Here is a 13741-nt window from a genome sequence, read left to right as displayed (position 1 = left end):
TTGACCAAGAAGGAGAGTGATGGGAGCTGCATCAGATGACCTAGCCTCCACAATCACCCCACCTCAACCCAACTGAGATAGTTTGGGATGGGTTGGACCGCAGAGTGAAGGAAAAGCAGCCAACAAGTGCTCAGCATGTCTGGAAACTCCTTCAAGACTGTTGGAAAATCATTCCAGGTAAAGCTGGTTGAGAGAATGCCAAGAGTGTGCAAAGTTGTCAAAGGCAAAGGGTGGCTACTTTAAAGAATATATAATATATTTTGATTTGTTTAAGACTTTTTTGGTTACTACATGATTCCATATGCGTTATTTCATACTTTTGATGTTTACACTATTATTCTACAATGTAGAAAATAGTAAAAAATAAAGACAAACCCTTGAATGAGTAGGTGTGTCCAAACTTTTGACTGGTACTGTAAAGTCAAAAGTTTTGAGAGAACTACTCATTCAAGGTTGTTTAAAAAAAAATTGGACTGTTTCCTACATTGTAGAAGTAAACCTTTTCCGAGCCAGAATGGCCCATAAAGGCAGGAGCCTATCTCCTGTTTCTGTAGTGTATTTAAGCTGCCCAGGGACAGGTCGAGAGCTCAACTGTGTGCAAGGCTAGTGTGGTGTAACTTAATTTTGGCTCTTATTCTGTGAGCGAGTCTTCCTTTTATCCGCTGATGGTAAAGCTGACTGAATATAGATACTGTACACAGTTTAACACCCCTTCTCCATACGAAGATTTGCCCTATGTTCCATGGTATGCTTGGTTTGCTCCTCAGAGGTTTACGTTGAAGGCTCCGTTTCAGAGGAGGGTTTTCCAGTTACTACTGCCTAATCATCTGCAAACAGCAGACTCACTTGTTGTTACTTATTACAGTACTAAATCATTTATTAAAAAATAACAGTCAGGGGCTGTATCAAGTGTGTCTGAGTACGAGTGCCGATTTAGGAACAGTTTAGCCTTTTAGATCACAATGAATAAGATTTATTGGACAGTGTGGGACCTGATCTTAGATCAGCACTCCTACTCTGAGACGCTTGATAGGGCCCCTGAGGTCTGAACAGAACTGTACAACAAAGTGTTCCGAATAAAAGCCATGAGAATATTGAAATAATGGGCTTCGACATCATGAATGAATGGAAAGCTTATCCACAACTAAAACATGAAGTCAGGTCAAATTCACTTGTCTCTCAACAAAAAATGTTTGCACTTTCAACTCCTATGTAACCCTGCTGGGAATTTATTCACCTCCCAATGATTATTTTTTACAAGTAAATGATATCACCGCTTTTGTGAATTCATAGTTCTTAGTCACTTCTCGTCAAGCAGTAGATAGAGGTTTGTAGGCTATCTGGAGAATAGACTCTGGGGGAGAGGTGCAGCTCACACGGTTCACTTCCCTCTCATATTTTATTGATTCTCTGCCTTGCAATTACACAACGGACGGTTATGCAACTGAGCAATAACCTCCATGATAACACTGAGCTGGCACTATGAAACCCAGAAACAACAGTCACCACACACAATTGTAACTGGGTTATGCAGTGGGGCAAAAAAGTATTTAGTCAGCCACCAATTGTGCAAGTTCTCCCACTTAAAAAGATGAGGCCTGTAATTTTCATCATAGGTACACTTCAACTATGACAGACAAAATGAGAAGGAAAAAAAATCCAGAAAATCACATTGTAGGATTTTTTATGAATTTATTTGCAAATTATGGTGGAAAATAAGTATTTGGTCAATAACAAAAGTTTATCTAAATACTTTTTTATATACCCTTTGTTGGCAATGACAGAGGTCAAATGTTTTCTGTAAGTCTTCACAAGGTTTCCACACACTGTTGCTGGTATTTCGGCCCATTCCTCCATGCAGATCTCCTCTAGAGCAGTGATGTTTTGGGGCTGTTGCTGGGCAACACGGACTTTCAACTCCCTCCAAAGATTTTCTATGGGGTTGAGATCTGGAGACTGGCTAGGCCACTCCAGGACTTTTTTGCCCCACTGTATATGCAACACTTCATTGTCCTCCATTAGATTTTGTCTCGAGCAGATCAAGAGTCTATAATCATACATTTCATTTCTGAGGGACTTGTGTTAAGATGCAGAAAGACTGACAGATAAACAGACGGATAAACAGAGACAGACAGGCAGGCCCACAGACAAGCGTTATTATGACACGACAGTGTGCTAGAGACTGTATGGACTGTTGCATCATAATAATGTTTGTCCATCAACCAGCTTCCTGCACTGACAACGCATCAATCTCCAACAGTCATTTTTTTGTTACAATGGCAGTGGATTTGAAGCTACAGGAACATGCCGTTGCCCCATAGGCTCCGTTGTCATATTTCTGGAACGTTTTCAAATGTCTCCACCTTGTGGTCAATGCTGAGTAAATATTGATATCTAGTACTGTACTGTACTGTATATTGTACTTTAAAATAAAATGTTAAACTGTCCAGTGAAAAAGCACTTTTAAAAGTTCCTATTCTCTTAACTCATACCCAAATAATGTTGTCGACTCATATATTGGTATTTCTGGCCAAAGCATCAATTGGAGAAAGAAAAAAACACTTAAAAAAACCCACCTCAAACGTTAATCTCAAACCAACGTTTTCACAAAATCTTGCTATTTCCTCATAAAGGATGATGTCATCCTCCTGAGGAGGATGGAGCTGGCCAATCAGCGATCTACTCACATTAATATTTGTAATGACCGGTATACGCCCACACCATTCTGTTGTTGGGTTCTCCCCAATTTCTGATGTTTCTATCATGATGCCCAACATATCCAGATGCCACAAGTGTCTTTTAAGCTCTGTACATACCTTTCACTTATATGAGACTGACAATGAACAAGTGTTCAACTCACACAGATGAACTGACAAAACCACAGTTGCTCAATAGTCTAGAGTGGCTTCTCCCCAGTGTGTCGTCTCCTTCATTTGCCCGGATAATCTGAAAGCACAGACGACGTGGAAGCAACATAGTGGTTAACTACAAGGTATTACCTTTCTCCAGTCTTGCTTTTGTTACGGCAGCGCAAATAAGTGGAAAGGAGTCAAGGGGAGGATCCTACCTCATAAGGAAGCCAACTAGACTATCGGGATGCAGCCCTTGTATTAGTCGGTTCTTACACTTCATCACCACAAGAGGGACATGCAAGCGGCTGACACAGATCGGCAATAATGGGGTCTCACACACAATGTATATAAAAACATACATTTATTGTTGTGTTACTGTCGGTTACTTGATCAACAATAAAATGGCAATTGGCCAAGAGATATACACATATATAGAAAGCCAAGAGAGTTTACTTTTTATGTTCAGTGGCGATTAAAATGCAATGATAAAAAACTGCGAACTCACTGTTGGCAACACTATCCATGAACAATGCGTTTTTAATGGTGTTTGTTATTCATTCAAAAACCCTCCTCTCAACTGGCTGTTAAAGTAGTTTAACTCGATCATTTACAAGAGGGAAAAATACTGTACATGAATCTGTATGCAAACACTCTTTTTCCAAAAGGTGAGAACACTATAGTTTTATAACAACATTCTTCTGGACAGAAAAAAACAATTCACCAGTTTTCTCCCAAAACAAATGAGACAAAAAAGTCAAGCTGATGGTATCTTGTCTGTCGTGACAGACCGATAGTGGTGCACTGTAAATTCTGTAAATAGTGTAGATTATAGATTACATTAGATAATATAAATGTTGACTCTCTAGATACAAGGACAGCCACCAGTGCAGTCCACATGCATTCCTCAGCGGCCTGGACTCTTTGACCTGAAGTCACCATTCGATGTCCTTGACATCACATCTGACCCTATATCTAAATACACAGGATCCCTTCCTCACAGTAGTTCCCAGTAGTTCTCCGCCACTGACCCAAGGTAGTGAGTGTCTGGCTGCTATGTCATGTTATTCATTTGGATATAGAAGGGAAACCACGGCAGAGTTTGGCCATCTTCTCACAGGATGCTGTTAGACGAGTAGAGGTGAATAAGTAAAACAGTTCCATACTTTAGTAAGAGAAACCAAACCTGCATGGACATGCACAGGACGACGAAACATCACAAGAGGAATCCCAAATATATGTGTTTCAGACTCATACACCTGTTATGTTTGGAAATCTGTTCTGCAATGTGTGTAGTAAACCCCATTAGATCTGCTATGCCGGAGGCCATTGCACACTCCTATTGTGGATATATAAATCTAGAGAGTTACAGAATAAAAAATATCAGGGTACTCTGCTGGGTATTTGTGTCAAGCTATCAACTCTAATTTGACATTATTACAATCCTTTATTATAGGGATCCGCTGTGTCGAACTAGCACTGCTAGAGACGTCAACCTGTGAGTCCAAAGTATGTGGGATCTGCCGAAATCTCTCACATTGTTCAACCACAAAAGCACACAAAAGGTCTCTATTGTCTTCAGTAAGCCCCCTAACTGATAGAAGCAAAGCCAACGTAAGCCATGTATTTCAGTTGCATTGATTCCAGGCAGACAGACACAGGCCATAAAGCCAAACGCTCATTCATTTGGCTATAATGGACCACAAGCTGACTGTGTGCAGTGGCATCACCAATGCTGATGAGGCAGAGGGATGGATATGTATCTGCAACAGTTGTAGTGAGTTCCCATGGCAGCCCATAAAACGGATATATAGTGATGGGACAATAGGCATATGAATCTCAGTGGTTGGGTGGTGTGGTTAGATGTGCAGGAAGCAGGGGTTTAAGGCAGTGGCCATTCTCTATTGCTCGGGAATGCTTGTCATGTATAGTGGTTAACTAGTGAAATGCCCCAAAACGGAGGCTGAGTGGCTAACACAGTCTATTGGGAATAATAAGTCCAGGTTCATGGGATCCTTTCAGTTCCAACCGAAGCTTCACTCCAGTCCAGAGAGACTCCTTACATTCCATGTGCTGCTGCTGAGCAAAACACAGCGTGTTTCATTCCACGAGGGCTGGAACTAGCCTGGTTAATCCAGACTGAGCAGTGTTACCAGGCTAGAACTGCTTTTTATTACGACCTGTCACTCCGTTTTGCTTCTACATTTCCATTCCGGCGCTTTAGGAACGCTTGAGTTCTACTGAATGTGCAAAACATTGATCATATCACCCAGGACAGAAGCAGTCAATTACAAACACACAAGCATCTTATATTAACAAATAAAAGTATAATTAAAGACTAGAAACAAATACAAAAACAATGAAAATCCAACAAGCAGCCCCTGAAACATCAAAGTCCCTCTACGCGCTGCAATAATGTTGTCTGAGCTCACCACAACAAGTTCCACATCAGGGTTTGAGACTAAATCCTGGCTTTTCAGCTAAACGTCATTGCCAGTTATGTGCCAGAAATAATAATGGAAGCGAGAATAACTGAAAAGTGATAAAAGTAGGCTACGTACATGTTTAAGTACAGTCATTTTCATAGTTCATAATAACATTTGACATGAATTGCACATATCCAAAGGAAAAATAGTGTTTGTCCACGAAACACACAACTAAAACAGACTTCCTAGTATTCGAAGTTCTGGCTTTGCTTAAAAACGAGCAAATTACATTGGGAGTGCTTTCATGTCCGACTATTGTCTAACTTCTCATCAATGATACTACGAAGCAACATGGCAGCCTGGATTGATTGCAGAATCATGTACTGTATTTAAGCAGTGGTAAGGGCACTTCAAATGACTGTGTTACAATGCATTCACCTTGATGAACTGAAACAGACGCCTCTTATATGAACATCTAAAATCTTGTCGCCTCAATGTATTTCTCACAATTGTCAAAATGGAGACTGCGGGGCAGAACTTTGGCGATTCTCGGTTTGCATAACACACTTGGTGGTTGAAAAATAATTCCAACGATGTACCTAAGAATAAGGAGCTTTTTCCTCCTTATTGGGTGGTTTAGTTTATGGTAGAGGAGAAGATGTAATGCTAAATTTGGGCTGGGTGTCTGTCGTCCTTGGGCAACTGAGGAGCCTGTATTCTTCATTCTTAATCAATCGTCCTTGGAGCCTCAACCCTCCCTTTCTCCCCCCTCAGTAATGGTTGACAGTGAAAGGGAGTGGGCGAGCGCTGAGAAGATTATTGGAGATGGTTAGACTAGGACTGAGCTGAAGCATTAGGGCAAGCATGACCCCTACACTATGCACATTGACATTCTATCTTGACATCCATTCAAAGCTAAACTCAACTGCATTATTCAAACGTCTTAGTTCAAGGTGACAGACAGCTCTAGTTAGGATAGCTCTGATCTGAAGGCTAAATCCCTCGGAATTCCCTATGGGACTCATGTCTTTGAGACGGTTTTGAGAGGTGGCTACACAAACACACAGACAACAAGGGGATGTCAGAGCAACTGGAGCCAGCAGAGATTGGCTGGGCTATGTGGTCACTATCACTAGGCTTATGTCCAGTCTCAGTGCTGCCGTATTATTGTCACATACTGTGAACTGAAAAAACAAACCATGGCAAAGAGGACCTGTGCAATAATTGGCTAATAATGTGAAAGAAGACCAAAGTCTGAGGAGATTGGATTTTCAGATCGGGGCCCATTGAATTGAATGTGGAGATAACCTGTTGCTGTGGCAACTCCAGCTGAGAGCAATTCAAGCATCCTTTTTGACGGTTTATGTTTTTTTCCTACTTGTTCATTGAAGCTCATTGACATTTTACCAAGCGAGGACTATTTGCCAGTTTGTAGTATCAAAGCACTTTTTGTCTCATCCGAGTACTTCATCGTACATTGAAGCAGGTTTAATTTGATAACACCCACCCCCTACACTTTTTCCCACCAAAAGAAAAGATACACTGGTGAAACATCTGAGCACTGCATACAATGTCATAGTCCACAATAAGGCTAATGATTTATTACAGTTTTTTACCATAGATTTTCCCCTCATGGTTTGGTTGCGTTGTTGAAGGGACAGAGACGAGAGGGTAAGATCTGTTAGCATTACGACACGAGTCCAGAGAGAATTGGATGAGCGGTGAGAAGCTAGTGAGTAATGGAGCTCAGAGCGGTTGGGAGTGGGTCAGGTGTTGGGATTGGGTTAGGTGCTGCTGAGACTGGGTCAGATGCTGGGACTGTGAGTGTTGCTGCTGGAGGATGCGCACCACTCGGCTGAGCGTGTCTGTGGTCGCGAAGGCCAAGTACTTGCAGCACAGCCAATCCTCCAGGCTCACGCCACAGCCCGTGTCCAGCGAACGCTCTGCGAACTTGATCATCATCAGCGTCCTCTTCAGGTCCAGCCAGTTCTGGAGGGTGGTCTCGTGCTGGCTGGAGTTGGTGCCTGATGTCTGGCCACTGGTGTAGCTGAGAGCCTGGAAGAGGTCCTCACGGGGCCCCCAGAGCAGACACTGCAGGCAGGCCCTGGCCTCGGCCATCTGGATCCTTTCCGAGGGGTTGACGGTGAGCAGGAGGCTGGCCAACTGCTGCAGGCCCTGGGAGTAGAGGGAGCGGGCCGGGAGTGGCGGCAGGTCAGCCCAGGTGTACTCCCTCTCCTTCAGCTCGGGTGTCTCCTCGAAGGGGTTGGGCCGGTGCAGCATCTCGTAGATGAGGATGCCTGTCTGGAACTCGTCGCACTTGCGATACTGCGTCGCTGTGACGATCTCGGGCGCCAGTCGCGACTGGTTGCACAGCGCGCTGGGGTCCACCACCAGGGGGCTCTTCTGCTTGGCCTGGGAGAAGTTGCTTATGATGAGGCGGGCAGGGCAGGTGGCGTTGGTGGCTGTGTTGGCAGCACCTGCCCCGGAGGTGGCACTGTTGCTGCTGTTATTGTTGGGCTCGAGCAGATCCAAGTTCCAGGGGTTTCCCGGGTGGCAGTGCACCAACAGCAGGTTTTCCAGACGCAGATCACAGTGGGTCACGTGGTAGGGCTTCATGTGCTCCAGGCCTGAGCACAGCTGTAAAAGCAGCAGGCACACCTGGCGTTCGTACAGGTCTGGGTTGCGGGCGTGCCGGACTACGCCCTCCCTGACGAAGTCAGCAACGGTCTGGAAGGGCACCTCACGGGTGATCACCACCACTCGGCTGCGCAGACGGCCGGTGGTGCCCATGTGGTGGCCTGGGATCTGGGCATCCTCGGCATGCCTGTTCTGCATGGCATTCGTTGTTTCGACAGTCTCCTTCTTCCTTCTTGACTCCTTATCCTTAGTCTCTTTCTGCCCTTTCTCATTGTCTTCCTCTTCCTCCTCCTCCTCCTCCTCCTCCCAGGGCAGCAGGCGGGGGGGGACGTCGGCCAGGAAGTGGCCACAGTCCTGCTGGATGTTGAAGTGGAGTGCAAGGCTCTGTCTCACCGCCAGGCTGTGGAAAAACTGCTGCTGGTTCTCCTTCACATTACACCGACAGATCTGGAGAAAGGGAGAGGGACAGAGAAAAAGACAGTCAACATCTACAACAATTTCCACTACTAAGATATGTACAGTCGCTAGAGAAAGTTTACACACCCCTTGCACAGTCTTCACATTTTCTGCCTTTTAATTTAATCTAAAAAGGGGATTATATTCAATTCCCCCCCATCGATCTGCACAATCTAAACAACCTACTCCGCATTTTCAAAATGAAAGAAAAATCATATAAATTGTGTATGTCTTCACACCCCTGACATAAGGATACACCCCCTATAAAATGACATACCCAAATCTAACTGCCTGTAGCTCAGTACCTGAAGCAAGGATATGCATATTCTCGATACCATTTGAAAGGAAACACTAAAGTTTGTGGAAATGTTAAATTAATGTAGGAGAATATAACACATTAGATATGGTAAAATATAATACCATAATTTTTGAAATGCAAGAGAAAGGCCATAATGTATTATTCTAGCCTAGGCGCAATTCAGATTTTGGCCACTAGATGGGAGCAGTGTATTTAGACTGATCCAATGAACCATTGCTTATCTGTTCAAAATGTTGTATCAAGACTGCCCAAATGGTTTATTAATACATTTTCAAGTTCATAACTGTGCACTCTCCTCAAACAATAGCATGGTATTCTTTCACTGTAATATCTACTGTAAATTGGACAGTGCTGTTAGATTAACAAGAATTTATAATAAGTATAATATTTCATTTGTAGCGAGCATTTCCCACGCTCAATACACATGTGAAGCCTGTTGGTGTTTGCTGTGCGCAAATCATTTGATCGCTGCAGCTTGATATAATTTATTCCCTTTAATTAATGAACAGAAGCTGATTACTGGCCTTTATTATTTAGGATTTATTTGAGATATTTTAGCTTCATTAAATGTATTTATATTATGGTGTTTCTATTCCAAGAAAAAACAATATATATTTTACAGTAGCCTATGTATTGCCTATCTAAAACCTCCATGTATCGTAGAAAGTAGAATATAAACTATATATGGGCTACTGTGGGTGGGGTAGGCTAAATAATGACAACTGAATAGGCCTAGTTAAAATAATAGTGATAAAGGAAATGATAAATGCCAGGCAGAGCATGCCCAGAGCTTGTGGCTGAGCATTACCAGAGCAAAATTGGAGGTGAAAATATGCTCTGCTCCTCGCTCCACACTTGCCTACTTATACACTCGGGCATTAAAAAGCAGCACTGTTTTAGGCTGTCAAAGAACTGTCATATCAACGGATGGCTGCAGGCATCGCGGTCTGACAAGCTGCATAACAAATGAGGCATAATTAGACAAAGAACAATTCAGTCATTTGAAAGAGATACTAAGTTATTCAAACAATAGACTACGTGGTTCAAACAAGATCATTCCAAGAGGCTACGTTTTTCTATAACTTGTCCTTGTGGTAAAAAATGATGTGGGTAAAAACAAAGTGCGAATTAAAAGTACGAGTCTCGGAGCATCGTAGCACCATTTGGTGAAAAAACGAGACTTATCCAGTTGCGGCACACTTCTTGGAAGTAAAACCACTCGATTTCGTCCCTACGTTATATCGGCATCGAACATGTCACCCTCCCTAGGAGAGGGGGTGACCTCGACAATTTATTGTTAAAACGAGAGGCTGCCTGGATCTTTCATTTAAAGACCCTTGCTTCTATCGCTCTCAACGTAGACTTTGATCTGAAGCCATTCTTGCAATTGTGATTTTGCTATTGTAAATGTTTGTAGGCTTATGTTGCTAAATTGTATCTATAAAACTATGCTATCCATCCATGTTTTTGGTACGTTATTTTTATATCTGAGAATTAACCAATGCTATCAGGCCACAGCCAGCCATGATTACAGACACCTGTGTGTGTGTCCATTGACACTATATAAACTAGTGAACTGCAGTGTTTGTCATTATACCCTGACGAAGACAGCTTGTCTGTTGAAACATTGGATATTAGGCTATAACATTATTGCATCTGAGCTCCTAGAGTGTGAGACTCTCCTTTTCTTTGTCAGTGTTCTACTCCGCTAGCCAGCACCTCACCTAAACAGATGTGCGTTTCTTTCGACCTCTAGATTCATTCTTTTGTTTTGCCTTGAGCTTCAGGGTTTTTGTATTTTGATGTATTTTTATGCTATAGATGCTGCAATGGCTTAGGACTTTTGTGAATGCACTAGACTAAAGTACAGAGGCGTCACACACCTCATCCAATATGCATGAACCAAATCCAAAACCAGAGCATTACAAAACTTTGCAAGAAATAGAATTTCCTCTAAGGGTCCACGATCAACATATATATATATTTTTTTAACCTTTATTTTACTAGGCAAGTCAGTTAAGAACAAATATTTATTTTCAATGGTGGCCTAGGAACAGTGGGTTAACTGCCTGTTCAGGGGCAGAACGACAGATTTGTACCTTGTCAGCTCGGGGATTTGAACTTGCAACCTTTCGGTTACTAGTCCAACGCTCTAACCACTAGGCTACCCTGCCGCCCCATATGATTGTTTCTTTGAAGAAGCCCTGATAGAGCACTGTCAGATTGTGAAAAACAGAGGGTTTCGAGAGAGAGCAAAACTTCAGTCAAAAAATGTTTTGCTCTCTCTCGAAATCCACAGGGAAGGTCCAGAGAAAGAGAGAGCAAGCTAGAGAGAGAGATTCTCTATGTCTCATCCCTTTCTTCAGATGTGCATCATTGTTCATGTCATCATCTTGTGCAAAGCTGGCAGAGGAGAGTACCCGCTGTCACAGGCAATGGTGGGAGCGCTTCTCTTCTCATAACCCCCAGTGACACCATGTGCAGCTCACTGTCGCTCTCATTCTCCCGACTTTGATCAAAGCACCCAGAACACAGGGAGCAGCCAATCTCCAACAGGCCACATTCTCTGACTGAGACAATCATTCATTTGACATGTATATATGATATTATAAATGCCTCACATGCGGCTAGTAATAAGACAAAGCAATTAGCCTATTAAAAGGTTGATCTGACTCCAGAAAGAGGACTTAGTAACATGCAAGATCACTACAGCGGCCACTACACCACTACAGAGTTACAGTAATAGGCAACGTCTGAGAATGGAATTCTACATACAAGTGTATTTAATTACTTTGTCAAATGAATGGATTCATATAAAAGGAATACTCTTAAACAAGGCAATACTGACATTAACAAAGCATAATTCTAGGCATATTGATCGTAAGGTTAACTTGGAACTCAAAGCATGACCAAAGAGATCCCTACTAGGCCAGAGGCCTCTAGGAAATGAGAATTGATCATACAACCTTCCTCCATTAACTGGACACAGAATAATAGAGAGAAAAAAGCATTTCATCCCAATTATAACATCTGAAACTGTAACCTCTCAACCCAAAACCAACCACCATTCACCAATCAAACGATGCCAAGTTTAAAGTAACCTAAACACTCCCAGGACCTATCTCAACAGAGGGCCACATCATTTAAGAGCTTGTGTGTGGGATTAGACCAATGCAAATACAACAGAAATCCTGAGGACAATAAAACCTCAGAGAAATTTAGAGTTCACCCTGTCCAGATTCAAGTTAGCAGAGATCATACATCCATATAGATATCATCAGTTATCCTCAGTGAACAGTTACCACAGAGATTATACATCCATATAGATATCATCAGAGTTATCCTCAGTGAACAGTAACTACAGAGATCATCCATCCATATAGATAACATCAGAGTTATCCTCAGAGAACAGTAACTACAGAGATCATACATCCATATAGACAGACAGCATCAGAGTTATCCCTAGTGAACAGTTACCACAGAGATCATACATCCATCCATACATCCATATAGACAGCATCAGTTATCCTCAGATAACAGTTACCACAGAGATCATACATCCATATAGACATCAGAGTTATCCTCAGATAACAGTTACCACATAGATCATACATCCATATAGACAGCATCAGAGTTATCCTCAGATAACAGTTACCACAGATATCATACATTCATATAGACAGCATCAGAGTTATCCTCAGATAACAGTTACCACAGAGATCATACATCCATATAGACAGCATCAGAGTTATCCTCAGATAACAGTTACCACAGAGATCATACATCCATATAGACAGCATCAGAGTTATCCTCAGATAACAGTTACCACAGAGATCATACATCCATATAGACAGCATCAGAGTTATCCTCAGATAACAGTTACCACAGAGATCATACATTCATATAGACAGCATCAGAGTTATCCTCAGAGAACAGTTACCACAGAGATCATACATCCATATAGACAGCATCAGAGTTATCCTCAGATAACAGTTACCACAGAGATCATACATTCATATAGACAGCATCAGAGTTATCCTCAGATAACAGTTACCACAGAGATCATACATTCATATAGACAGCATCAGAGTTATCCTCAGAGAACAGTTACCACAGAGATCATACATCCATATAGACAGCATCAGAGTTATCCTTGGATAACAGTTACCAGAGATCATACATCCATATAGACAGCATCAGAGTTATCCTCAGACAACAGTTACCACAGAGATCATCCATCCATATAGACAGCATCAGTTACCATCAGAGAACAGTTACCACAGAGATTAGACATCCATATAGACAGCATCAGAGTTATCCTCAGAGAACAGTTACCACAGAGATCATACATCCATTTAGACAGCATCAGAGTTATCCCTAGTGAACAGTTACCACAGAGATCATACATCCATATAGACAGCATCAGAGTTATCCTCAGATAACAGTTACCGCAGAGATCATACATCCATATAGACAGCATCAGAGTTATCCCTAGTGAAGTTACCACAGAGATCATACATCCATATAGACAGCATCAGAGTTATCCATAGTGAACAGTTACCACAGAGATCATACATACATATAGACAGCATCAGAGTTATCCTCAGATAACAGTTACCACAGAGATCATACATCCATATAGACAGCATCAGAGTTATCCTCAGAGAACAGTTACCACAGAGATCATACATTCATATAGACAGCATCAGAGTTATCCTCAGATAACAGTTACCACAGAGATCATACATTCATATAGACAGCATCAGAGTTATCCTCAGAGAACAGTTACCACAGAGATCATACATCCATTTAGACAGCATCAGAGCTATCCTCAGCTAACAGTTACCACATATATCATACATTCATATAGACAGCATCATAGTTATCCCTAGTGAACAGTTACCACAGAGATCATACATCCATATAGACAGCATCAGAGTTATCCTCAGATAACAGTTACCACAGAGATCATACATCCATATAGACAGCATCAGAGTTATCCCTAGATAACAGTTACCACAGAGATCATACATACATATAGACAGCATCAGAGT

At 42.1% G+C, this 13741-nt stretch overlaps 1 protein-coding gene across 2 annotated transcripts in view; it reads right to left on the bottom strand.

Moving 5' to 3' along the window:
• Positions 1-3196: 3196 nt before the first annotated feature.
• The window catches only part of peak1 (pseudopodium-enriched atypical kinase 1), a 263257-nt gene continuing 252712 nt past the window's right edge, over positions 3197-13741 (bottom strand). For both annotated transcript variants that reach the window (XM_029668784.2, XM_029668785.2), the window contains one exon: positions 3197-8359. In XM_029668784.2, the coding sequence (XP_029524644.2) occupies positions 7022-8359 (1338 nt within the window). In that variant the 3' untranslated portion in view covers positions 3197-7021. The remainder of the gene's footprint in view (positions 8360-13741) is intronic.

The sequence above is a fragment of the Oncorhynchus nerka genome, linkage group LG9a (assembly GCF_034236695.1).
Source record: "Oncorhynchus nerka isolate Pitt River linkage group LG9a, Oner_Uvic_2.0, whole genome shotgun sequence".
NCBI lineage: Eukaryota > Metazoa > Chordata > Actinopteri > Salmoniformes > Salmonidae > Oncorhynchus > Oncorhynchus nerka.
This window is presented reverse-complemented; position numbering and strand designations above follow the sequence as displayed.